Raw genomic sequence first — 25,222 nt, forward strand, 5'->3', positions numbered from 1 at the left:
TATTCACGAAATTTACTATTCACGCAAATAGTAATGAATAGTAAACTCACAAAAAATTGACAAAATTCACAACCAAAAGCTCTGATCACCAGTTGTTGGGAAATAAATAGAGTACGAGTAATTTTCCTATAACCAGATTAGTGAGAATGCGAAATAAAAGCAGAAAAATAATACCCGAAATTGATAACGGAGTTCAGCCAATTTTACTTACGTCTCCGGACTGCTGCAAATCTTTTACTAAAAGAGAAAATTTACAGGTGTTTACAAAACACTCACTACTCACAAGAAAGCTCTCTAGTATTGGGAGAAAGAAAATGATTTTGGGATGGTTTTAAAGCTAAATGAGATAGGGTATTTATAGTTGAATCTTAAGGACTTAATCTTGTAAATACCTTAAAGTCTAGGGATTAATTGTGATTATCCCATTATCATTTCTCAACAAACATCTACCAAACTTTGAAAAATTATTTTTCAAAGAAACATTTACCAAACTTTGAAAACTATTTTCAAAATTTTTTTTTACCAAACTTTGAAAATCAATTTTTCAAAGTTGGTTAACAAACTTTGAACTTAACTTTTAACAATACTTTCATCATGACCGACCCCTTATTAAAGATAATGTCATTCCTTGACAGCCAAAAAGTTCATAAAACCCCCAAAAAAACTCAAGATCCATATCGGTTTTCTCTGCATGCGAAATTTTTGGCGATTCCACAAAATAACAGATTTGACAGAGTCGAGAAAGACGAAGATGATCTTCCACAATCTACACCACCATTGCTACACTCGTCAAATAATCTCGCAGTGACATAACAAATGATTGATAGATTCCAACTCCTTTTTGTAAAAGAAAAACAAAGAATTGAGTCCGAATAAAGTGCATATGTGTTTTCTTAAAGATGGCAATGTGGGATCTATAAGGGGACTTAGACATTTGATTTGCATATGATGTAATAAAGAGATTTTGTGTTGTGGATTTGATTTGTGGTAATGATTGCTAAATGAGTTGGATTGTGAATTGAAGATGTTAAGTACATGTTCTTGGTTGCTTTGAATATGAAAATTTGCCAAATGTTGAAATATGTCTTAAGGAAGTGTTTGGTTTGTTTAGACAAGTGTACCTCAGTATACTAAACATGTTAGGCTCTTAGGATGCATGAAATGACCAGTATACAAAATTGGACTAGTTGACTTGTGTTAAAGATGAACTTTTATACAAATGCTGACTTTTGATACCGAATCCTTGAATGATGTTTTGACTCAAGTTATAAAGCATGCTACAGGTGTATTTAGGCATGTATGATGTGGTTTGATAGTGTACAAGCATGTATCTAGTCTGTAGGACTGATTGTATAAAAGTTTGGTTTGATAAAAATGCATGTTCTTGAGAATTCTACACTTTTTCAGGAAAAGGATCAATCCCTTGGCCTAGAGGGCCTATCCTAAACTTATTGTTTTGCAAAGGATCGATCCCCGTGAAAAATTATCTATCCCTTCGCTGTTGAGCCCTACAAAAAAGGTAGAATCACATTCATTAAAGGTATGAAGTGTTCTTAAGTCTCAATACGAACCCATGATATTTGTATGAGCTAAAAATGGTCCAGAACATGAAATGTTAATTAAGAATAAATTGTAACTTGAAATTTTATGAGACTTGCTTTATCACCCCTAAATATAATTAATTACATAATGGAAGAGTTACTTGCATGTTTGTTGGTCGTGTGCAACTTTTAGATTGTTTACATTTTAGCCCTTAAAAATGTATGTTCAATTAGGCCCTAGTTTGATGTCCGATTGATGTGAAATTTTGCATGCCATCAATTGAGCATTATTAATGAATAGGGGAAAACTTAATTCGATAATTTGACTATGAGTTTTTGGATGTGCTAAATAACTGTTATGACCTGTTTGTTGCGATTATCATGCATTGCTAAGATTGTTGCGAGATTTCAAATTATCTTTTGTTAACCGTTGCCATGTGTTGCATGATGATTGAATTTTAATTTGTATGCTTTCACATAGTGTGCATGTTTTAGGATTCTGTTTTGACCGACAAGATTGGAATCTAATGTACGTTCAGGTATCCAAATTTGTCTTCTGGACCGGGTATGGAGTGTTAAGTTAATTCGGTTAAAACGGAAAATGAACACCCATAAGTTATTCTATCTCCTCCACTTTTTGTCAAATCCCATCTTCTTCATCACAATATTCAAGAAGTTTCAGTCGACTGAATCATAGGCTTTTCTAAAATCAGCTTTTAAAACAAGTGTTTTCTGTTCTTGCACTTTAGATCATCTATAATTTCATTTGCAATTAGCGAACAATCCGCTATCTGTTTTCCTTCCAAAAAAGTGAACTGGCTATCACCCACGACTTTACTGATATAAACAACCAACCTTATCGAGAGAACCTTTGCCAAGATTTTATATAGCCAGCATCCAGGTAGGAGTTATTATTTTCCTGCACCAATTACTATTATTCTTGCCAATCAATACTTCTTTGAAAGGTCTAGTATCCAACAGCGACGATATCCTTCTCCAAATCTTCTTTGGCGTAGCCTTCTCCTTCTAAATGCTAGAGCCTGTAGCTTCAGCTTCGTTTCTAAATCTCACAAACGCAAAAGTTGACCTTGCCGACTTTATCTTCACATTTATGTATGCAACGAAAACATCCAGAACTACACCATATATTTGAAAAGCCTCCTTTAACATCGTTTGATGAATGTGTTTACAGTGGAGCCACTAAGGGCTTGGAGGGGCTGTGCCCCCCCCCCAAACTCACCCACCCAAAAATTTATTTTTTTACCTTTAATTTATATATAAAATTTAAATATTAATGGGATAATTAAGAAACTACCCCCAATTTTAGAAAAGTTATACTTTGTCTCCCTCAAGTTGAAATCCTGGCTTTGTCGCTATGCGCTTGCTTATATTATCTACGAACATTGAACAATCCATAGCTCTCCAATGATCCCTTCCCGGCGAGGCTTGCTTGGCTCTCCTTCCCAGCATTTTCCTCAACTTTAACCAAGTTAAAAAAAAAATGAAAACAACTTATTTTGATAGATTGAATAAGTTTCTTTTAATCATCAACTTTAAAACAATAAATTTTAACAATTTCAAACTATTAGATCCAATTAATAAATTAGACATGAAAATACTTAGTTTTCAAATCAAATGTTTAAGATAAAAAAATAATAGGGATTTCGTAATTTCGATGGAAATTTAAAAATATCATATGTTGATTACTATATTTTAAATATTAATTTAAAAGCTCAAGGTAAAAAAATTCTTATGTTTTTTTTTAGGAAAACATCAATCAAAACCAAGTATAATTTTTACATCCAATTAAATTTTTAAACTCGGAAAATCAACAAACATGATCCTTTGATGGACAAAAATATTTAATCATTATAATATTAACGAGACAGTTTATGGTCTGATATAATATTTCTCATGTTAATAATAACGTGGGAATAATTCTTTTGTGATGTTATCATTCATATATAGAATGTCACTCAATATTATGAATTATCACATTAATTTTGTAGCAATCAATGACAATTTTTATTAATCAAAATATCATATTGATTGATTTTTTTTTTTAAAATTTAAAGACCTAATAAGATTAAAAAAGATTTTAATTAATTTAAGAGTATGACGGGTTTTCACATTTTTTAAGTCTAGTTTAAATAATTTAGGTTTTAGATTTAAAATAATTCAAATAATCTAAGTTTTAAATTTAAAAAATAAGAAATAAGGTACAAAAATAAATTTATAAATTGGAATCAATTTCAATCATTATTGAAATGAGAAGAGACGGTATTAATTTACAAAGCCTTGAAATTAGGGTTTTGCTGTGCTGCTATAAGATATGATCATAAATATAAACTGGCCCACATGGGCCAAACGTATTAAGAAATCTGATTAATTCACAAGAAGTAATTTGCATAAATTTAACACTTGGATGCATGACAGTGGCATAAACGTCATTAAAAAAGGAAAAATATTAGGCAAGACTTAATTAAATATTAAGTGTATAACCATATATTAGAGTTGCTCCTGTCAGAATTTCTATAATCTATTCTACCCATATTAATTGAATCCTGAAGTCAAAAGAAACACTTGCAAGTAATAAATTATTTATTATATTATGAAAATAATGGAGACATAAATAAAGATACAATAAAAAAATTAAGATAATTATTTATTATGTTTACCTAAACATAAATAAACATATTAATTTGAGTTTTATACATATTTTAAGTTTAATCAACTTAATTATAATCTTAGTCTTTATTATTTATTTATTTATAAAGATAATTATTTGATTATAAATAAAATTTGTGATGTAAGAAATTTATTTAAATTAGATTTTTTTTTCTTTTAATCAACGTCTAATAACAGAAGTATAGTGTGATACAAATTCAATATTACCGTAAAATCTGTACTACGGGGATTTTAGAGCCTCCGCTAGGGATGGGTATGGGTCGGGTTGGTCGAAAATTTTACATCTTTCACCCGATTCTATCAGATCCAACCCGAAAAATATATACCTTCCACCCGACCTGAATCTGATCTGATTTTTGAGATAAAATCTGAACCCGATCCGACGAAACTCAAAATAATAATAAAAATATTATTTTTATTCAATAAAAACAATAATTTAATTGTAAATTTATATTTTTTCCAGGTTGTGTCGGGTCGGATATTTTTCACCATAAACCCGACCCCGACCTGACTCAAACCCGAATTAAAAAAACCGACGGTCGGGTCGAGTCGGGTTCGTGTCTCATACCCATCCCTAACCTCCACCACAAGTCTCCTTTTTTTGTCTCTCAATTTTATTTATGCACCAACGATTGTTCCACAAAATTTTTAAATTGAATAAAAATAGAATTTAAATTATAAAATGATAATTACATTAAAATATTTTTGAATGGATATATGCATTGACATTAAAGATAAGTATAATTATTATTTTTACGTAAATAGTGTTTAAGAGTTCTGGCCTATATGTCTATGTGGGTCAAATTAAAGACTTGAAAAGAAAACAAAGGAACGAAGAATGAACAAGTAACCGATTCATTTTTCATTGGTTTGGTAATTAGCAAGAAATCTTCAAAATTGTGACTTTTATTTCTTTAATTTGATGTGACACATTGAAGTATTCTTCCAAATTGATAACTATAACCATAGGTTGGTTTTAATATTTGACGTTATTTCGATCTTTATTTTCATTAATCTTCTTATAACAATTGAAATATTTACGATCATCATTTCATTTAAATCTCAAACACAATTAGAATTCTCTCACCATCCAAATTGGTATAACTTCCATTTTCTTGTTGTCAAATTTATCAAAGCAAAACTTCGATTGAAAAGAATGTCTAATGGCAAAAATTTGATCCCAAAACGTTTGGGAACTAAAAAGAATTAAAGTATTAGGGAAAAAATCAAGCAGTAGTTTTAATTAAAGGGAATCAAAATGTTTGGTCCCAAAATCTCGTTAGAACTAAACGTTGACATGACATCATTATTGTCCTTTAAAACCTCATCCCAAATTCCCATTAAGATTCCAAATCGAAGGCCTCACAGCTTTATCTTCCACGGAAACAAAAATATTAAAGATACTAATAACATAATTTGACAATAAAAAGAAATCAACCCACCAAAGAGGTGGAAAGAAAGGGAAAAATCGTAGTTTTCTATATTTATGTATTGCTGGATAGAAGTTTCCTTGGAACGTGATTTTGACCCTGTTTTATCACATAAAAAACCATTCCTTTGCTCTGACCGCCATGAAAGCTTCATCTCTATTGCTCTAAATTCCATTTGCTTCTCAAAACTCAACCCTTCGGCTTCAAGCCCTCAACAGTTCAATCCCATATTTGACCATGTCATTTAAAAGAGTAGTTTATCATGAAGTCTCCGGTTACCGGCTTGTTAGCCGGGCCAAATCGTCTCTAATCTTCATTACCTTGTTTTCCCTTCTCCTGTTCTTCATGTTTGCGTACACCATGGTTTCTAACGTGCCGCTGCAATCGGGTGCTTCTAATGAAAAAGAAGAGCCTGAATCGGTGCAGACCAGGAAAATGAATCCGGGTGTTCTTCCTATATCGTTGACTATTTCTACACAGAGGAATATGATTGTTGAAGTTGAAAGTGATGATCGATTTCACCAGAGAAAACTTCCGGAATCCTATATATTCCGTTCAGATGGGTTGACGGAGAAATTCCACGGTCGAGTCCTGGAGTTCTTTAACAAGTGCGAACTTCAATTCTTCATGACATGGATTTCAACCGCAGTGTCTTTTGGTAGACGTGAAATATTAGCTGTTGAAAGTGTTTTTAAAGCACATCCCAATGGCTGCTTGATGATTCTATCAAGAACAATGGACTCTCCCCAGGGTTACGCTGTCCTCAAACCGCTAATCGATCTCGGCTTCAACGTTCGAGCAGTGACGCCCGACTTCCGGTTTTTGCTCGATAACACGCCCGCCGAAGCTTGGTTTGATAATATCCGGAGTGGGAAAAAGGATCCCGGCGTGATCCCACTGGCTCAGAATCTATCTAATTTAATGAGACTTGCTGTTTTGTACAAGTACGGAGGCATTTACTTGGATACGGATTTCATAGTGGTGAATAGTTTCAAAGGGTTGAAGAATACGATCGGAGCGCAAAGCATCGACTCAACGACGAAGAACTGGACTAGATTGAACAACGCTGTGCTCGTGTTCGATAAGAAACATCCCCTCCTATTCGAGTTCATCGAGGAATTTGCTTTAACCTTTGATGGTAACAAATGGGGACATAATGGACCCTACATGGTGTCCAGGGTAGTTCATAGAGTTGAAGGAAGACCAGGTTACAATTTCACCATCGTGCCACCTGTGGCATTTTATCCTGTTGATTGGATTAAAATAGTGAAACTGTTTAAGATGCCGAAAAACCGGGCCGAGTCGAGATCGGTTGAAGCTAAGCTGCATCAGCTAAATGGGAAGAGTTATGGAGTTCATCTATGGAACAAGCAAAGTAGCAAGTTAGTGGTTGAAGAGGGAAGTGTCATGGGAAGAATAATATCAGAGCATTGTGTTTTGTGTAAACAGGTATACACTTCTAGAAGTGCATCAATGTAAATCTTATTCAAACACATATACTGTACATGCAATTTATCTGTAAATGCTTGTTTTTTGATTGCATAAATGAAGGGGGTAAAATTAGAACAATCTACCACAAACCATAATCCTAAGTCTTTTGATTCTCAATCTGAATGTAAATCTTGGCAGCTTCCTATGACTTTTTCCTGGTCAATTTATGTTCACTGTTTCTTATTTTGCTATTGTTGAATCTGGAGTCTTTCCCTTGAACCTACCATCCGAATCAAACCGCTTCGGCTACAGGTTTCGAATTTATTTAACCATTCCACCCACGGATCTCCGGTTATCTCCGACCATATGATCTAGAATGCTGTAAACGTTGAAATGGATGAAAATGAAACAGAGATCTTTTATTATGAAGAAGCTCCGTATGGACATAAGAAGAAACAAAAAGAAGGAACATGGATGCCTACAAGTGCTCAATAACAAAAGCCGGACATAGAGACAGAAGAAAGAAGTGTTGTTTTGTGTAACTATACATATGCCGAGCTATTCTGCTAGATGACAGTTCCAGAATAGGAGATCATCCCAGGTTTACACACTTAACTTTTTTTATAGATAAAGATTTGATATTAAATAATTGTTGAAGCTTGCTGTACAAGTAATGTTTTTTCTGAAGTTCGAACATTCACATCCAACAATTGTTTGGTAATAAAAGGATCAGTTTATTATATATACCATATTGGAACCAAGAAGAGATATCATCAAATAAAATTTGATTCTGGATATAGAGATACGTGTAAGATATAATGATAATTATTAGGCGTAAATAATATTACTATACAGAAACTTTAATCTGGAATAGAAAATCGTTTGAAGAATAATACATGAGTTTAAAAGTTCACTTGAACGAAGGTGTACTATACAGAAACTAACCCAATTCTAGTGATTCCTTGCCTATTCCGGCCCAGTTTAAGTATTTCAAACACTAGCTTTAGATTGGAATTTAAAATCAAATGCCCAAAGGAGTAGGTACCGAGATTACCCATTTCAAAATTGAAACCTTAAAACCTTTCTGTTATTGTACAAGTGGTCAAATTTTTTTTTTTTTTTTGATAATTCATCTTTTATTAGCAGAGTCTGCTACAAAAAATACCGATCTCAATACATTATATACAGTCTACATACAAAAAAAGATCGTTTTAGTCAATATCTCATGAAATACAGAGGTTAGAATTAACTCTATCAGTCCTATTGATCTTTTTCCTTCTAAGCTTAATACCTACAAGTTCTTTGATGCAAGCTAGGAGCTCGTCTTTGGTTCGGGAGCATCCTGTAAAAATTCTTCGGTTACGCTCTTCCCATAGAATATAGATGAAGGCACACCAAGCAAGCTTAAGAGTAATTGTTAGGAGGGACTTGCCTTTCCAAGTATTGAAAGCCCAAGTTAACAGATCATCCCAGGATGAACAGAATTTTGTAATTCTGTTAAAAAGCAGAATTTTGTTCCATAAAGAAGAAGCAGTGGAACATTCAAAGAACAGGTGATTCCTGGTTTCCATTGCTTCATTACATAGCACGCAAGGATTAAAGTTGAATAAAATAGTTGCCTGTTGTGGCTAGTTTCCTTCAATCGTAAAATACCCCCGTCTTATCCTCTAACAGAGGCTTATATCAGAAGCCTTCATTTAGTTTGCAGATTTCTTGCTGCAACCGACGATGGCTCCAACTTGGTTTTAACGGTACTAAGATACCGCTTCTGTTTTGTATGAATCTGATGATTCTGGACATTTAAAACCCATGTGTCTAATATTATATGGTATTTAAGTGTATTTATACATATAGGAAGTTAGTAAATATAAAAGCCTAATTAACGGGCTGGTTAAAGTTGTAAGCAGCTTAATATCGTTTAAGCAGATCTCGAGTATGAGTCTTTACATACACAAAAATTCTCTCCTGATATATTCATCCATCAAAACTAGATATACGATCCGAATTGATCCGGATTAATCAAATCAAAGCTTTGAGAACAAGAAGAAAGAAAGACAAAAAAAAAGAGATAGAACGCAAATATTTGAATATTATATAACGATTTTATTTTAATTTATCACTTAAGAGGATCACAATAACTTGTTATTTTAATTTAAACTGGTAACAATTGAAATAATATCACATACGTGGTAGAGCATGGAACGCAAATATTTCATATTTGTTCATAAAAAATAATTTATTTTTATTTAATTGATATTTACGAATATATTATATGAAGTGGGTCATCAAACCAGTATAACAATGATTAGGTAGGTCCCGATGCTATATATGATTTACAAAATTTTATGATTTAATTAGTTGAAATTTATATAATTTATTTTGAATTGCAATTCGTATACTTTTTTTTATTCAGTATTTTATTTGATGTGTTACATTAAACATAAAAAATAGTAATTTATTTTGATGTGTTATTTTTGTCCTTAATTATTTTCTTTGTTTATCTAAGCATAAATTTGATGTGATTTGGCATTACACCGCTAGAGGTAACATAACATGAATTTGGGGTACGTTCACCTGCGAAATATTGAGGAGTGAAGAGTGGCGAGTCAACGTGCAACCCATGTGAATGTGGGGCCACATCCATTGCCCACCCAAATTAATTTCAAAAAGGACAGTCCAAATTCAAACACAACCAAACCCAAGTGTCAATTTTAGAACATCTGATTTTATATTTGAAATGATTTGATCAAACAATTCAGTTGGTATAATAAAACCACACTATTTTGTTTTGGAAACTAAGCGATGATAAGGGGGGAAAAGAGAGGAGAAAATGCAAAATCTAACACAAGTCACTTGTAGGGGGAGATTTTGCAATCTCCCTATGTATGATACAAGGAACAGGGGAATTCAAATTGAAGCTCAGTGGTGCTCTGCACCTACTGCTGCTGCTGGAGCCTTGCACTGATAGCACTTTGCAAACAACCCGAATGTGTCGATTTGCCTGATGAAATTGGTCATGCTAGCCCATCCGCCGAACCCGAATCCGACCACCAGCACCCACACCACGATCACGGCGTTTACCGCGTACATCGCGGTCCAGCTTGGCAAGAAAAATGGTGGCTTCTCCGCTGCACTCTGCGTGTTTACGAAGTTAGGCACATAAGTCAGTCGAAATTCGGCATTTGTTGATGGACAATGTGACCAAACTGGAAGGAAAAGAGTCAATTCAGCCAGCTAATACAAGATAGTGTAATGTTTTTTTTTCCAAATCCAAGCCTTAAATGCTTTTGTACATTTGCTGCAGTTTCCCCACAGGAACCATTCAATTGGGACAACAAGATGACGGCCTACCTGACGAGCGGAGGCTGTTCTGTAGGTGAGTATATGGGCTAAAGCCGGGATGATGTAGACTGTGAAACTAACCAAAAGGGCACCGACGGCCGAGTTTATCGGGCCGAAGAATGGGAAGATTATGGCCAAGAACCAGATTGGGATCACCACAGGCAGCCTAGCCAGCGCCCTCAAACAAATGCTTCTCGTGTCATGCATCCCGATCACTTTCTCCCACACGAAGTACAACGGAGTACAAGCGAATCCGAATGTTATGAACTGCAAATAACCATCGTTACACATCCAAATTCAGCAATTCTGCTTGTTTAAAAGACCTACTAGCACTCTCAACAAGCAAAACGAACCTGGTGAATGAGCATTAGGATAACAGCAGCGTCACGGAAGGCGGTCTTGGGGAGGAGAGAGAAGGCATTGGAATGGTTGAGAAGTTGATCCCCGAACGCCCAGTAGACGGCAGAAGCGGATGGAATGGTTAGTGTAAAAACGTACAATGTGGCCAACAAGTATATGTACTTAAATTTTTGAGGCTTCCACATTGCATGCATGATTTCCCTGGAAAGAAGAGGTGATAAACAGGTCAATTATGTTCGGTCACTAGCTTAATATTTACAATTAATGGAGAAATTATGCTATACAGGTCAATTATGTACTTGAACATATGACTATTAAACAGTTCACTTTCCCTAGAGAATGGATAAAATGTTTGTTTCCGAGCAAACAAAAGTAATTTTGTATGATTTTTTGTCTGTGACTCGAACCCCAAGATGGCCGGCAAAAGCTGCAAATAGAAGCCGCGTAGAAACAAGACAAGGGAAAAAAACAAATTGGAGGAAAAGTGAAAATGAATATCTACTAGTCTTCTAAGTTTCTGAAGGCAAAAAAAAAAAGCTTACACAGTTACGGCATGGCCGCCGAAGGTGTAGAGAATGTTGGTAGCTCCGGTGAAGTACAGTACTAGCTTTGTTGGACCACTGTGCGTCACGCCCTCAGCCTGAGCACAAAATGATATTAAAAACATTGAAAACGGTGGCTGCATGGTTTTTTCTTTTCATTTTTTGACCTACCTGGCCGTGAATAAGGGCAGCTATGGCCATGTACCAGGCCGTATACGTCGTCATTCCAAGACCTATAAAAGACCAAATCCGGTAGTTGTGAAAGGACGGTATGAAAACTGTGGTGGCACAGCAAGCTCCAAAAATATAGGTCCATGTTCTCTTGTCCAGTTTATCATTGATGTAGTAAATATTACTGTCATCATACCAAACAGAATGACATACTTAATGAAACCCAGTTTCAGATTCTGGTTAATTTCGATGTTTAAATCAAAAAGAAGGATTGATCCGAAGTTCTAACCTTGCACAAGCTATGAGTTGTATGACAGATCCGAATAAGAGGAAAGTACAGTTGAAAGCAAGTCCAGCTGCCTTCCAGTATGGTCCCAGCAACCCATCAAGCACTTCAAACCACTGCAATTAATGAAAAACTTTTTCAGTATAGTAGAACTAGCGGTGGTTATGGCGGCGGAAGGTGGTGTTGGTACAGACCTGGATGACATGGTTTTTGAAGCTGACATTCTCTTTCTCCTTCCTGCTTCTATACTCCACATAGAGCACACTGATGAGATATGCAGTCCAACTTCCCATCAGTCCATAAAATACCTGAAGCAGAATCCCTGATAGCATTCCCAACTGAGAGAATGAATAGGGCAGTGTCAACAGCACTTGCGCCACTTGATTTGAGGCGCAGCTGAACCAGGCATCCCAGGCGGAGCCGCCGTGCCATAGGATGCTTTTGATGCTGAACATTGATTGTTGTGATTCGTTTTCTTCTTCCCTGGTGTCATGCCCCGTCTCGTTGGACACTATTGCTTCTTCTGCTTGCTTCTGTGTCAACATTGTTTTTTTCTGTAAAACATGTAAAAGACAAACAAAAAATCAAAACGAGAGCACCTCCAGGAAAACGAAAGTCAAATAATTCTCCAGATCCAAACACCCAGAATTTTCTTTTCAGAAAAAACTGAAACTTCCATTTCCAATAAAAAAAACAACAAAATAAAAGAAAATGATGCCAAACCTTGTCTCTTTCGTGCAAAAGATTGGAGAAAATGAACCAGAAAGAGAGCTTAAATGGCTAGAAAATCCTCTTCGTCTGCAGTAAAAGCTTCTTACTTTAATGCAGACACCACTGTCCTTCTGCTGAAATCACAAAGCAAAGAGAAGCTCTGTCGCATCCAATGACGGCGATACCTTAAAAGCAGGGGAAAAAGGAGGAAAAAAAATTTAGAAATCTCTCACCTCATAAACCCACCAGGTACAATGGTCTTTGAAGTAGTTGAATTAAAGACTCTTTTAACTCCTATTTACATACTGTTACAGTAATGATACAGTTTCTCTTTTGAAAATTTTTCACCAGCTGAAACAGTGAGCAGCTAAAGATACTTGTTTGATCTTAATTATTAATATTTTGGTGAGTGGAGGTTGAAAAGAAAAGTGAGTGTGACTAAACCCAAAATTCCCTGTGTATTTATTTCACTTTTGATTCGATTCTTCTTGGTTTTGGCATGTGAAAAGAGAATTATTAATATCTAAACGACTCAGACGTTCTTCTCATCAATAATGGAAGACAGTTTCAACCTAACCAAACACCTTTCCTTCTTTATACAATACCCCTTTTCCCAAGCTTTACATCTTATATTGTGAACTCTTTGACTAATTCCGGTGATTTAAATTCGAATAATCATATTTATGAATGTGTATTTGTTAATTAATTAAAAATCTTATTAGATTTGATAATTTTTTTAAAAAAAAACAGTAAATCATGAATATGTCATAAATTTTATCTATGCGCTACAGTTATTAAAATCCTATGTTTAACTCGGGCTAAACAAGTCGAGCTGAGCTTAACTCAACTCGGAAACTCTAAAATGAAATTCGACTCGATTTGAAAACTCACGAACTTAAAATTTTTAAGTTCGGCTCGAACTCGAAATCATAAATTGAAGCTTGTAAAAGCTTGAAATAGAAAAAAAATCTTAAACTTAACTCGATTGAAGCTTCAAACTCAAATTCTAACATGAACCTTAATTATATGAAAATCTTATACTGCATTTTTAAAAAAATCAATACATAAATATTAATATTATTAATAATTTATTTTTTATAAGATAAAATCTTAATATATTATATTTTCGAGTGGCTCACGAGCGTTTCGAGTATTAAGTAGCTCGTTTTGGTTCATTTAAACTCGAGCTGAGCTCGACCTTGAGTAGAGTTCATTCGGGTCAAGTATTTATAGAATTTTAATCAAAATCAATTTCGAGTATCTCACGATATGTCTCGTCTCATTTACAGTGCTAGTTTAGATATCGTAAGATAATAAAAAAAATGATATATGAAAGGATATGTTTAAAAACTTTAGCTGGTGAATTGGCAAATCTTAATAAAAGGCAGGAGGCTTACGGGGTCATTAACACATCTAAATTATTGGGGGGGGGGGGTACCTAAAGTGTGGATGAGTGTCAGGAAAATATTGTTTATGAGGCTGTTTTTTAGTGATTCCGGGATTCAGTTTCCTTTCGCTATTAATGGAGGTTCAGACTCAGTTGCCAGCCTCCTGGATCAGATCCAAAGCTGAGTCAATAATTCCGGAAGATTCATTTTCCTTTTCTAATTCGGGCTTTATCTTGTGTACTTGAACCAGCTTCAAATTAAATGGAAAGGAATCCTTTCCCCCTCAAAAACCGTGAATTTACACCCATTCAATGAACAATGATCAAACCTTTAATCCAAATCTAAGGGGGAAATTTATATAAATGATTCTGATTAACTACGCAATTAGGAAACTGTTTAACTCTGGTTGGTCAAGATTATAACGTTTCGTTTCGGGATTAAAGAATAAAAACTTTAGTTGAAATATTTTGTTCTTTTGATAGGGCCGCAGCGGGATAGTCGGAAAGTGAAAAGCGGAGGCGGGGGTGGAGCCGCCACAAAGCGGCACGCTTTTAAATGAACACACACGCGCAATGAAATGAAATCCCCACTTTGTGAACGGCTTAGAGTGTGTACACACTCCCTTTAATCCGACGGCTTCTGGTGGCCCATTATGGGCCCGCCTTTCCTTCGCTTTACAATTTCAACCTTCCAAATTCTTTATTCTTCCTTTTTTTTTATTATTTTTACTAGAAAAACGATATTACGAGTACAATAGTATTTTGATAATTATTATGTGAAAAACATAAATTCCTCATCACCGTAGGAACATAGCCTCAAAGGCGTTAATTATTTAATGCTAGATGTTTTCCATAAGGATAATAATATAATGTTAATTATATATTCACAACCTTTCCGTTTTTCAATTTAATTTCTTTAAAAACTTATTGTTAAATATTAAAGATAAACATATAACTTTATATCATGGAGTATTGTATTAAAAATTTAAAAGATGTAAAATTATAAAATTATTAATAAAAATATATAAAAACTATCTAAATAAAATGAAATTCTAAAACTATCACTTAGTGCGCTTACACATCTAACATACATTGCTCTATCCTTGATTTAGACTACAAGTGGACTGAACCTTCATGGCCGCTGACTCTGGACAGATGCGGGTTAACTATATTCATGCACCGCATCAGCTTGCAGATGGTTTCACTAAGCCTCTGTCGAAGGCTGCATTTGAAGATTTTCGAAGCAAAGTTGGTGTGGTGTCTGGATCATTTGTTTGAAGAAGATGGCAAAGAAGAGTAGGGAGAATATTAGACTATTTTGTATTTTGATATCCTATTCAGCATGTGCACGTGATACAGTTAGTTGTTGCCAGGTTGTTAGCTAGGTTGTTAGGCTAACTAACCAGAATATTAGACTATTTTGTATTTTGATATCCTATTCAGCATGTGCACGTGATACGGTTAGTTGTTGCCAGGTTGTTAGCTAGGTTGTTAGGCTAACTAACCGACTTCACAATGTATAAATAATGTAGAGGTTCATGTGAAAATGCAGATCATTTTTCAGCAGTATTCTTTGTTTTTCACGTGTTACAGTAGTTTCTTAAGATGGTATCTTTCGCCGTCGATCTTGGGTTTCTTGCCTGAGCTTCCGTTGCTGCTCGCCTGTCATGGAGTTCTCCAAGGGTTTCTCGCACAAGAAGATTAATGTAGTCCTCGACGAGATGAATTTTCTGCTCTGGAAGCAGCAAATTCTGCTTACTGTCCGTAGCCATCGCCTGGAGCGTTTATTGACTGGTGCATTGATGCCACCACCGGAAACGGTTCTTGATGCTAACGGCGAAGTAAGTGTCAATGAGGCCTTTGAGGATTTTGTAGCACAGGACAGTGCGTTGGCGTCGTGGCTCCTCTCTACCATCAGTTCTCATCTCCTTCCACAGTTCGTTGGTGCTGAATCGGCTGCGGTGATCTGGAATATGGTACTACAGCTCTTTGCCAATAAATCTACGACTGCTGCAATGAGCTTGCACTGCAAGCTACAATCGTTGAAGAAAGGGAACGACAATATGCGTGTTTACCTTACACGCGTGAAAGAGATCTGCGATGCGCTTGCTTCGTGTGGTTGTGCCGTTTCTCACGTTGGTCATGTTGCCAATATTCTGAAAGGTTTACCCCGGGAATACCAACCGTTTATGGCGGTTATTACGACCATGAAGGATACACTATCGTTAGACGATCTTTATACGGTGCTCCTCGATGCTGAGGCGCAACTTGCCGGCTTTGATGACCAACTGGAATCTCTTCCTATGAGCGCACATCTTGCTCATCGTGAAGTGGTTTGTGACTCTTATGATCGAGATCGGCATGAATCAAAGTCTGTTCGATCGTCATCTGCATCCAGAGCTGGGGGCCGTGGTCGAGGTAGACATCGGATTCAATGCCAGCTGTGTGGCAAACTTGGCCACTTGGTCGATCGTTGCTGGCATCGATATGATGAAGATTTCACATGTGTTACGTCCGATTCTCGATCCAACAAAGGTCAGTCTGCTACCGTGCATTATACTATTGAACCCTCTAATCCGAGTTGTATGGTTTATAAAGGGTGCTCTCAGGCAGCTGGTCAATCACAAGCTAATATAAATTCTAACTCTGGCGAGCAACACTGGGTTGTAGACTCCGGTGCAACGCATCATCTTACGCCTGATGCTACCAAAGTCTTGAGCCCGACAGAGTTTAGAGGTCCAGGTAAACTCACTGTCGGTAATGGCGTCTCACTTGATATTCGTTCTATTGGTAGTTCGGTTCTGCCTTCTACTTCTTCTCGAGCCTTGTTATTGAACGATTTATTGCATGTGTCTAGCATAACAAAGAATTTGCTTTCGGTATCTAAGCTTGCTAGGGACAATACTATTTACATTGAGTTTCATGCTGCGACGTGTTATGTTCGAGATGAGTCAACTAAAGAGGTTCTTTTGCGTGGAAGAATGGATGGTGGCTTATATACGTTTGCTCTTGATGATCAAAGTAAAGACATTTCTGGTGCTTCAGCTAATTTGGTTGCGGCTGATTCGTCGTTGTCCGAGCTATGGCATCGCCGTTTAGGACATCCTGCTAGCTTTGCATTTAATAAAGTTGCTAAGGAACTTGGTGTAAAGCTTGATTCAGAAATTAATAAAAATTGTATGGCATGCTTTATGGGCAAGAGCCACAAATTACCGTTTACTCAATCTAATACTCAGTATTCTGCTCCTTTTGAACTCGTTTTTTCTGATTTGTGGGGACCTCCATATGTTGTGTCAAATGGATTTCGTTATTATATATCCTTTGTTGATGCGTTTACTCGGCACACATGGCTCTATTTACTTAAAGATAAGTCACAAGCTTTGTTGGCTTTTCAATTGTTTCAGCAGCTAGTAAAAAATCAGTTTGGAGTCACAATTAAGGCTGTTCAGTCAGATTGGGGTGGTGAGTATCGTTCCATCTCATCCGTGCTTTCCAAGTCCGGGATAGTTCATCGAGTTACCTGCCCGCACACATCGGAGCAAAATGGCGTTGCAGAACGCAAGCATCGCCATATTGTTGAGCTTGGTCTTGTGTTACTAGCTCAAGCATCCTTACCTATGAAATATTGGTCCTATGCTATGGTGACTGCAGCTCACCTAATTAATCGACTTCCTACAAAGGTCCTTGATGGGATAACTCCGTTTGAAAAACTCTACAAAAAAATGCCTGATTACTCTTCTCTGAAGGTTTTCGGGTGTCAATGTTTTCCGCATTTGAGACCGTTTCAGAATCATACATTATCATTTCGGTCTCAGTCGTGTACAAATCTGGGTTTTAGCCCACAACACAAGGGTTTCCAGTGCCTTGCAGATGATGGTCGTGTTTATATATCCCGTCATGTGGTGTTTAATGAGGAGGTTTTTCCTTTTGCAGGAAAAGATTCGAACCTCTCAATCACCCCAAGCAATATGTTCCGGTCGCAGGCAATTCCTATTACTGGTGATCTTCGAAAATGGCAGCATGGGACTAGTTCAATTGCTGGAGAGGGAATTGTGCATGAAGGAGTTATAGATGAGGTTATGTGTCAACCCCACTTTGCTGCTGCTCTTCCTGTTGACATTGATTCACCTAATGAATCTCCAGACGCTGTTGAAACTGGTTTACCTGATGAGTCTTCGGACGTTGCTGAAGTTTCAGATGAACATGATATCGAATCAGGTTCCATGCCTACTGATTTACGTGTGAGTACGAGGCAGCCTGAACATGCAAGTACATCATCAGTGCAGTCGACACATAATTCACATTCTATGTTGACGCGCAGCAAATGTGGAGTGTTTAAGCCAAAGACATACTCAAGTTATTTTGAAGCTGAAATACCTTCTACTGTGCAAGAAGCCATGCAATCGGCTCATTGGAAAGAAGCTGTGCAATCGGAGTATGATGCTCTCCTTAAGAATAACACATGGTCGTTGGTTAAACTTCCTGCCGGTCGTATTCCTGTCGGTTGCAAGTGGTTGTTCAAACTTAAGCGTAATCCAGATGGTTCTGTCAACCGGTACAAAGCACGCCTTATCGCGAAAGGTTACTCACAGGTTACGAGTTATGATTTCACAGATATGTTCAGTCCCGTTCTGAAATTCTCAACCTTTAATGTTGTGTTGGCCTTAGCTGTATCAAATGATTGGGAGTTAAGGCATGTAGATGTGAATAACGCATTTCTTAACGGAGATTTAGATGATGTTGTGTTCATGGAACAACCACCAGGCTTCGAGCAGGTTGCCGATGATGGAACGCCTCTTGTGTGCAAACTTCAGCGGGCTCTTTACGGTCTTCGTCAAGCTCCACGTAACTGGCATGCAAAGCTTCGAGCCAACCTAGTTCAGATAGGTTTTGTTGCTTCGCGAGCTGATCCATCGCTCTTTATTTCTAGACGGGATGATGGTGACATTTATGTGCTCGTGTATGTTGACGACATTGTCATTACCGGACAATCATCTAATTCCATTCAAGATGTAGTGCAACTCCTTAGTGCCCGATTTTCTCTTAAAGATCTTGGTTCCCTTAAGTTTTTTTTGGGAATTGAGGTACTTCGCTCTCGTAGTTCGATTGTGTTGTGTCAGAAGAAGTTTGTATTGGAGCTTCTTACAAAAACAGTAATGAAGGGCGCGGCTGCTTGTTCCACGCCAATGATTCTAGCTTCCAAGCTCTCAGCAGATGAGGGGAAGTTGCTAACCGATGCTACTGAATATCGCAGCATCGTTGGGTCTTTACTTTATATGTGTCACACACGTCCTGATCTAATCTATAGTGTTGGGAGAGTTGCACAGTTTATGCATGCTCCACGTGAAGCGCATATGGTTGCTGTTAAGCGAATACTTAGATACTTGGCTGGTACTATTGACTATGGGTTGCTGTTCGCATTGGGTGATGTTGGGTTGACGATTTCTGCATTTGCTGATGCTGATTGGGGTGCTAATATAGACGATCGTCGATCAGTTTCTGGATATGGTGTCTTCGTTGGTTCTTGTCTTGTTACATGGAGCTCCAAGAAGCAAAAAACTGTGTCGCGTTCAACGATGGAAGCAGAATACAAATGTGTTGTCGACACCGCAGCAGAAGTTACCTGGGTAAGTGCATTACTTGCTGATCTTGGAGTAACCCCGCGATAGGAACCGGTTATATGGTGCGATAATACGGGCGCTGTGGCGTTGAGTGCCAATTCGGTTTATCATACTCAGTCGAAGCATATTGACTTGGACGTTCACTTTGTTCGGGAGAAGGTTGCGTCTGGACAGATGCGGGTTAACTATATTCCTGCACCGCATCAGCTTGCAGATGGTTTCACTAAGCCTCTGTCGAAGGCTGCATTTGAAGATTTTCGAAGCAAAGTTGGTGTGGTGTCTGGATCATTTGTTTGAAGAAGATGGCAAAGAAGAGTAGGGAGAATATTAGACTATTTTGTATTTTGATATCCTATTCAGCATGTGCACGTGATACGGTTAGTTGTTGCCAGGTTGTTAGCTAGGTTGTTAGGCTAACTAACCAGAATATTAGACTATTTTGTATTTTGATATCCTATTCAACATGTGCACGTGATACGGTTAGTTGTTGCCAGGTTGTTAGCTAGGTTGTTAGGCTAACTAACCGACTTCACAATGTATAAATAAGAGGTTCATGTGAAAATGCAGATCATTTTTCAACAGTATTCTTTGTTTTTCACGTGTTACAGTAGTTTCTTAAGACTGACTGACTAGTCAATCGCCTTCACATCGATGATGGCATCAACACCGAAACATGAGCGTGCGTGTGAGTTGCACTTCTTCATGCTGCATGGGAATTCCGGTATGTGAAAGTTGAGACCATATATTTGAGGGGATTTTACTAGATCGATACGAGTTTAGTCAAAAAATTTAGAGTTATTTGAGTTAATGAGTCTTATTTTACAATTTGAAGTTGACTTAAAAAAATTTCTAGTCGAGTTGAGTCGAATTTTTGGGATTATGTTTAAATTTAATTGTAAATATTTCTAATACTATGATATTATTTTATTCTAATTTAAATGGTTTTTTATAGTCATATACAAAAAATATATATTTCTATGTTTTTTTTCATACGTGATATATATATAAAAAATCGAGGGACTCGACCCAAACTTGAAAACCAATCAACTAATTACTAATTTTTTTTTGAGTTATTTGAGTTATTATTGAATTGTTTTTACAACTCGATCTGAACTTGAAATTTTTTCGAGTCGAGTTGATGAAAGTACAACTCGAAATCAATTCGGGCTGAAGCTTTTCGAATCGACTAAAAATAATCGATTTTTCGAGTCGATACGAGTTTTGCTCGCCCCTTAATTTGATCCTAAGTTCTCCAACCCTAGTTAAATATAATACTCCATTCGTATCATAATTTGTGCCTTGTATCGACAACACATATAGTTTTATAAGATATATTTGACCAAGCACAATGACAAAACTATCCTTAAAAGGTAATTGATATATTTTACTTATTTATTTTGATAAGTATAAAAGAGTATGACATATGAGAAAAAGAAAATATAAATATTGTTATTTGTTGATTTTGAACAATATAAAAGGAAAAAAACACATGTAAGAGAGAGTAATGAAAGAGAAGAGTTTTGCGGCCCGTCTCAACCAAGCTTTTGCCACTACAACTATTTTGTGTGTGTCAGTATATATATATATATATATACTACTTTATAAATTACTCTTAGATTAATAAAAATACTTTTAAACAATTATTAGCTGATTTTATATTATTCTTTTATTAAAATAACATCTATTCGTAGTCACATAAATACAATTACTATTAATGGTATATTTTTATATGAAATACTAATTCAATAAGTTCAAATATTTAAATTGTGAAAATAAAATACACGTAAACTCATCTAATTTTATTAGATTTGAAAAAAAAATTAAAATAGAATTGAAAAACTTTGATAGAGATATATAATAGTTAACATGACAAAGGAAAATCTGTACCTTTTTTTTCAATTATATTCCAGAGGGTTATTATCCAAAGAGAAATTTAATTTATATCAATATATCTATATTGTTTAAGAAGAAATTTAATATTAAGCAAAATTTCATTTTTAATGAAAATCTCATATCCCTCAATAGACATGCCTCTAAGTTATTATCTGCAAAATTAAAGCTAAAGTGGGTGAAAATTTTCCGTTAAACAATAAATATATGAAGCTAAAGGTAAAATGTAGTAATGAAAGAAGAGCAATGAACGATCATGTGACATTAGGCGTTAACGGAGGCTACATTGATTGGTATACCGCCAACGCAGGCGGCGGCGCCGGTCGTGTCAGCAACATGATTTTACCGATGCCTAGATTACAGAGACAGAAAGCTGTTCGGAATTTCACCAATTCGAAGCAACATTGTTTAATCCATTTCTCATTCAGAGACCAGAAGTTGCAAAGTTCGAGCAAAATCATAATAAATTATGACTTTTATGTTTAACATCCCTCGATTTCATAAACCTCTTAAAATTACTTCTCATGCTTCAAAAAAAAAAAAAAAGTGCGGTCAAATATGTTTCTTGATTCCAAATTCTGATGTTCATCATTTAATAATAAAGTAATTGATAAAATTGGTGGATCCAGAAATATTTCTCACGTGGCTATATGTGTTAATAACGAAAAAATTTTGTATGAGATTAGCATAAATAAAATTTCAGGATAATCATCCTTAATAAATGAAATTAACATAAAGAAATTTGAATTTCGGAGTACAGTGTTAACCTTGAGTTTAACATACATCCGTTATTGACAATCGAGATTTATAATTATATTGAGAGTGTTTTAAGTCACATTAAAAGTAACTAGTGTAAATATTCTTTTGCTAAAACTCCTAGATTAGTGACATATGGTTATTGATAAATGATTTTGTGTATATGTATATAAATTAAAGTATGTTTTGTAAATAAATATATTATGTCATCTATGCCTTGATGATATTTAAGTTAAGTCCATAACATGTAAGAATGTGTCTTGGATATTTAAGCTTTAAAGGGTATGAATGGTAAGGTTGGAATGACTAAGTGTTACTTGAATGATAATTTAAAATGATTATTAAGAATTAAGTTATAAATATGTTTTTAATGTTTTATATATTTTGGTGAATTCTCAGTGAATTTGATGTCTTAATGCATAATTGAGATGTTCTGAATTATGATAAATATTGTGTGTCTCAGAAAAAAAATTGATTTAATTTTAAGCATGTTTAGAGTTAAATTTGACCACTTGATACATTTGATATCGGTATTGAACAAAGACTATCAATATCATCCTAATAAGAGAAAATTCTACAGCGCACGTCGCATATCACAACGTATCACTAAAGTAATATACTGAAATACACTACAAACAAATTTGTTCTTATTATATAATTAAAAAGTATAAGGATTTATCTAAAATTAATCATTAATTAAAATTTAGTTTTACTTTTAATAATATAATTAAATTGTGGGTTTTCATTAAAAATAATAATAAATTTATTTTAAATCAAAATTTGTAATTATTTAAATTAAGAATGGTCATCAGTATCAGTCACAATCAGATACCTTAACTCATCAGAAAACTCACCGAAAAACTCGTTGAAAAATTATATTACATATCCAACATTGTCGTTTGCCGTCACCCAGTTCGACTTTCCCAACAGTTCCCTAGCAGTCGACCCAAAAGAAGCTTTGCAGAAAAGTCGGCCGACGTCGCTCTCTGTTTCCATTGGTTTGCACGAAGGTGAAAGGTGAGTTTTAATTTTGAATGGTAAAATTACATTCAAACCCACTATTCATGTTTTTTTAATAGAAGTCATTAGGTTTATTAAAAGTAGAAAATATCTATAATTATAACGAAGATTTACAAGCATAACCATAATCATAACCGTAAACGTAAAATAAATTATAATTATGACATTTCTTATAATCATTGACACAAAAACTAACCACTTAGATCACATAAGGACTACATCGGCAAACGAACCCCAAAATGTCACACCCCAATTTAGGGGCTAAAATTTTATAAATTTTAAGGTATTGAATTTAATTAGTATTTTATAAGAAATTGAGGATTAAATTAAAGGTTTTCAAAACTTGTATATTATTTTAGAAGTTGAAGGAAATTCAGGGACCAAGACCTGAATTTCTCCAATTAGTGTCTCAGCAAATTCACGTTAAATGTGTGAATTGGTTTCTGATTTCAAAATCAGAAACAATTCATAAAATTTCCTCTCCCGCACCCCTCTTTTCAAACCCAATCCCGACGTCGTTCGGCCACCTATCGTTGATCCAAAACCACCATCGTGTTCGTCGTCGATCGATAAACAAAACTCTATAAACCGATCGTAGCGAAACATTGTCAAACGCCGTGAATTTTGATTCAAAGTTTCGACACCTCTCGCACCATTTTGTTCCTTGTGTCGATCCGAGTCCATCGGTGTCCATCGCATCACCGTCGTCGTCGGTGCGTGAGGGATGTGAGGAAGTCAAAGTTTCTGACGTTTCGAAATTAAGCTCTCCGCAATTCAAAATTTTGAACCGAGCTTGGTAAGTGTCTCAAAATTGCTTAAAATATTTTTAGGAATTTTTCTAGAATTTTTGGGACACCCTATGACTGTTCACGGGCCCCTACGCGTCGTCCATGCACATGGGGAAGGTTTGAAAATGGGGGGAGACAGCTTTGACCTGTTTGACCCGACTTGTCCGACCCGAATGCCCGATACGACCCGTTGACCTGTTGACCGACCGTTGACCGGAGCTTTGACCAAAGTTGACTGGCCGTTGACTTTTTCTGGGTATACATATCCTGACGTTTTTCAACGTCTTGAGTCCATTGTTGATGTATGTTTCGCCAAAATCAAATCCGGTAAGCTATTTTCACTGATTTATCACCCGATTCAATCTATTTTTTGGAATTAAGCCCTGTTTTTTATGAAATTTCTATTGTTGTATTTGAGGAATTATTGGAAGTTGAATTAAAGATTGAGGGCATTCGAATGGAATTTATATGGTCGATCAATATGGCATAGAAATCGATATAATACATTACTACCTTTTTATGCTTTATGGAACATGTTGTTATTGGTAAATGCATGAATGAAATGTTTGGAATTATTGGATAGTTAATTAATTCCTACACTCAATACGAATGCAGTAAAAAGTAGGTAATTGAATATGACTCAAATGACTAAAATAAGAAATTGGAGGACAATTGGAATTAAATTTCAAGTTCTGGGATTAAGTGATAAAAGAATCAACCATGAATATGTAAATTATAATTTATCTCATTAAAGGTACTTGGATGATAAATTATGAGAATACTTCAATTTGGTGAAATTACGAAAGTACCCTTATATTGTAAAAAGACAAGAACTGACCCTGGAAGTTGGATAAGAAATTTGTTGAGGAATAATTTACAGTTTAGAGATTATCCGGAAAAATGATCAACCCTAGAATCTATAAATTATAATTATCTTTGTTAAGAGATTTAATACCGAAATTATATGGTTAGGAAATTACGAAATTAACCTTGAGAGGAAAAAGTAGCCCTATTTGACCCTGAAAAGTACTCAAGAAGTCATGCCTAAATCGATGAATTACTAGTTTCATCGTTAAGTTCACACGTTTATACAGAAAATTTCTGATAATCCGTAAATCTCCGAGTTATGAGTAAATGCATGAAGAATAATTTATTGATGATACTCTTTTATCAGAATTGTTTGAAAAGACAAAAATAGATAATAAGAGCGGATTAAATAATAAGATAAGACGGAAAGAAATGATTGAAATACATTGGA

At 35.5% G+C, this 25,222-nt stretch overlaps 2 protein-coding genes across 4 annotated transcripts; one reads left to right on the top strand and one right to left on the bottom strand.

Moving 5' to 3' along the window:
- The first annotated feature begins 5,771 nt into the window (after positions 1–5,771).
- LOC120135665 (lactosylceramide 4-alpha-galactosyltransferase-like) lies at positions 5,772–7,228 on the top strand. Its single transcript, XM_039151902.1, has one exon. It carries the CDS (start codon positions 5,897–5,899, stop codon positions 7,136–7,138), a length of 1,242 nt encoding a protein of 413 aa, XP_039007833.1. The 5' UTR covers positions 5,772–5,896; the 3' UTR covers positions 7,139–7,228.
- A 2,674-nt stretch (positions 7,229–9,902) lies between these two features.
- LOC120135663 (auxin transporter-like protein 2) lies at positions 9,903–24,215 on the bottom strand. 3 transcript variants are annotated; one of them, XM_039151901.1, is made up of 8 exons: positions 24,212–24,215; positions 11,986–12,345; positions 11,795–11,907; positions 11,506–11,689; positions 11,335–11,432; positions 10,786–10,993; positions 10,442–10,699; positions 9,903–10,225 (listed from the first exon to the last, which is right to left on the bottom strand). In XM_039151901.1, the coding sequence occupies exons 2-8, from the start codon at positions 12,334–12,336 to the stop codon at positions 10,010–10,012; spliced, it is 1,428 nt and encodes a 475-aa protein (XP_039007832.1). In that variant the 5' UTR covers positions 12,337–12,345; positions 24,212–24,215; the 3' UTR covers positions 9,903–10,009. The 3 variants fall into 3 exon arrangements, with proteins under 3 accessions (XP_039007832.1, XP_039007830.1, XP_039007831.1); XM_039151899.1 differs by lacking the exon at positions 24,212–24,215 and adding an exon at positions 12,515–12,674; XM_039151900.1 differs by lacking the exon at positions 24,212–24,215 and having other exon boundaries at positions 11,986–12,353.
- Positions 24,216–25,222: the final 1,007 nt, after the last annotated feature.

This window comes from Hibiscus syriacus, unplaced genomic scaffold (genome assembly GCF_006381635.1).
Source record: "Hibiscus syriacus cultivar Baekdansim isolate YM2019G1 unplaced genomic scaffold, ASM638163v2 tig00110610_pilon, whole genome shotgun sequence".
NCBI lineage: Eukaryota > Viridiplantae > Streptophyta > Magnoliopsida > Malvales > Malvaceae > Hibiscus > Hibiscus syriacus.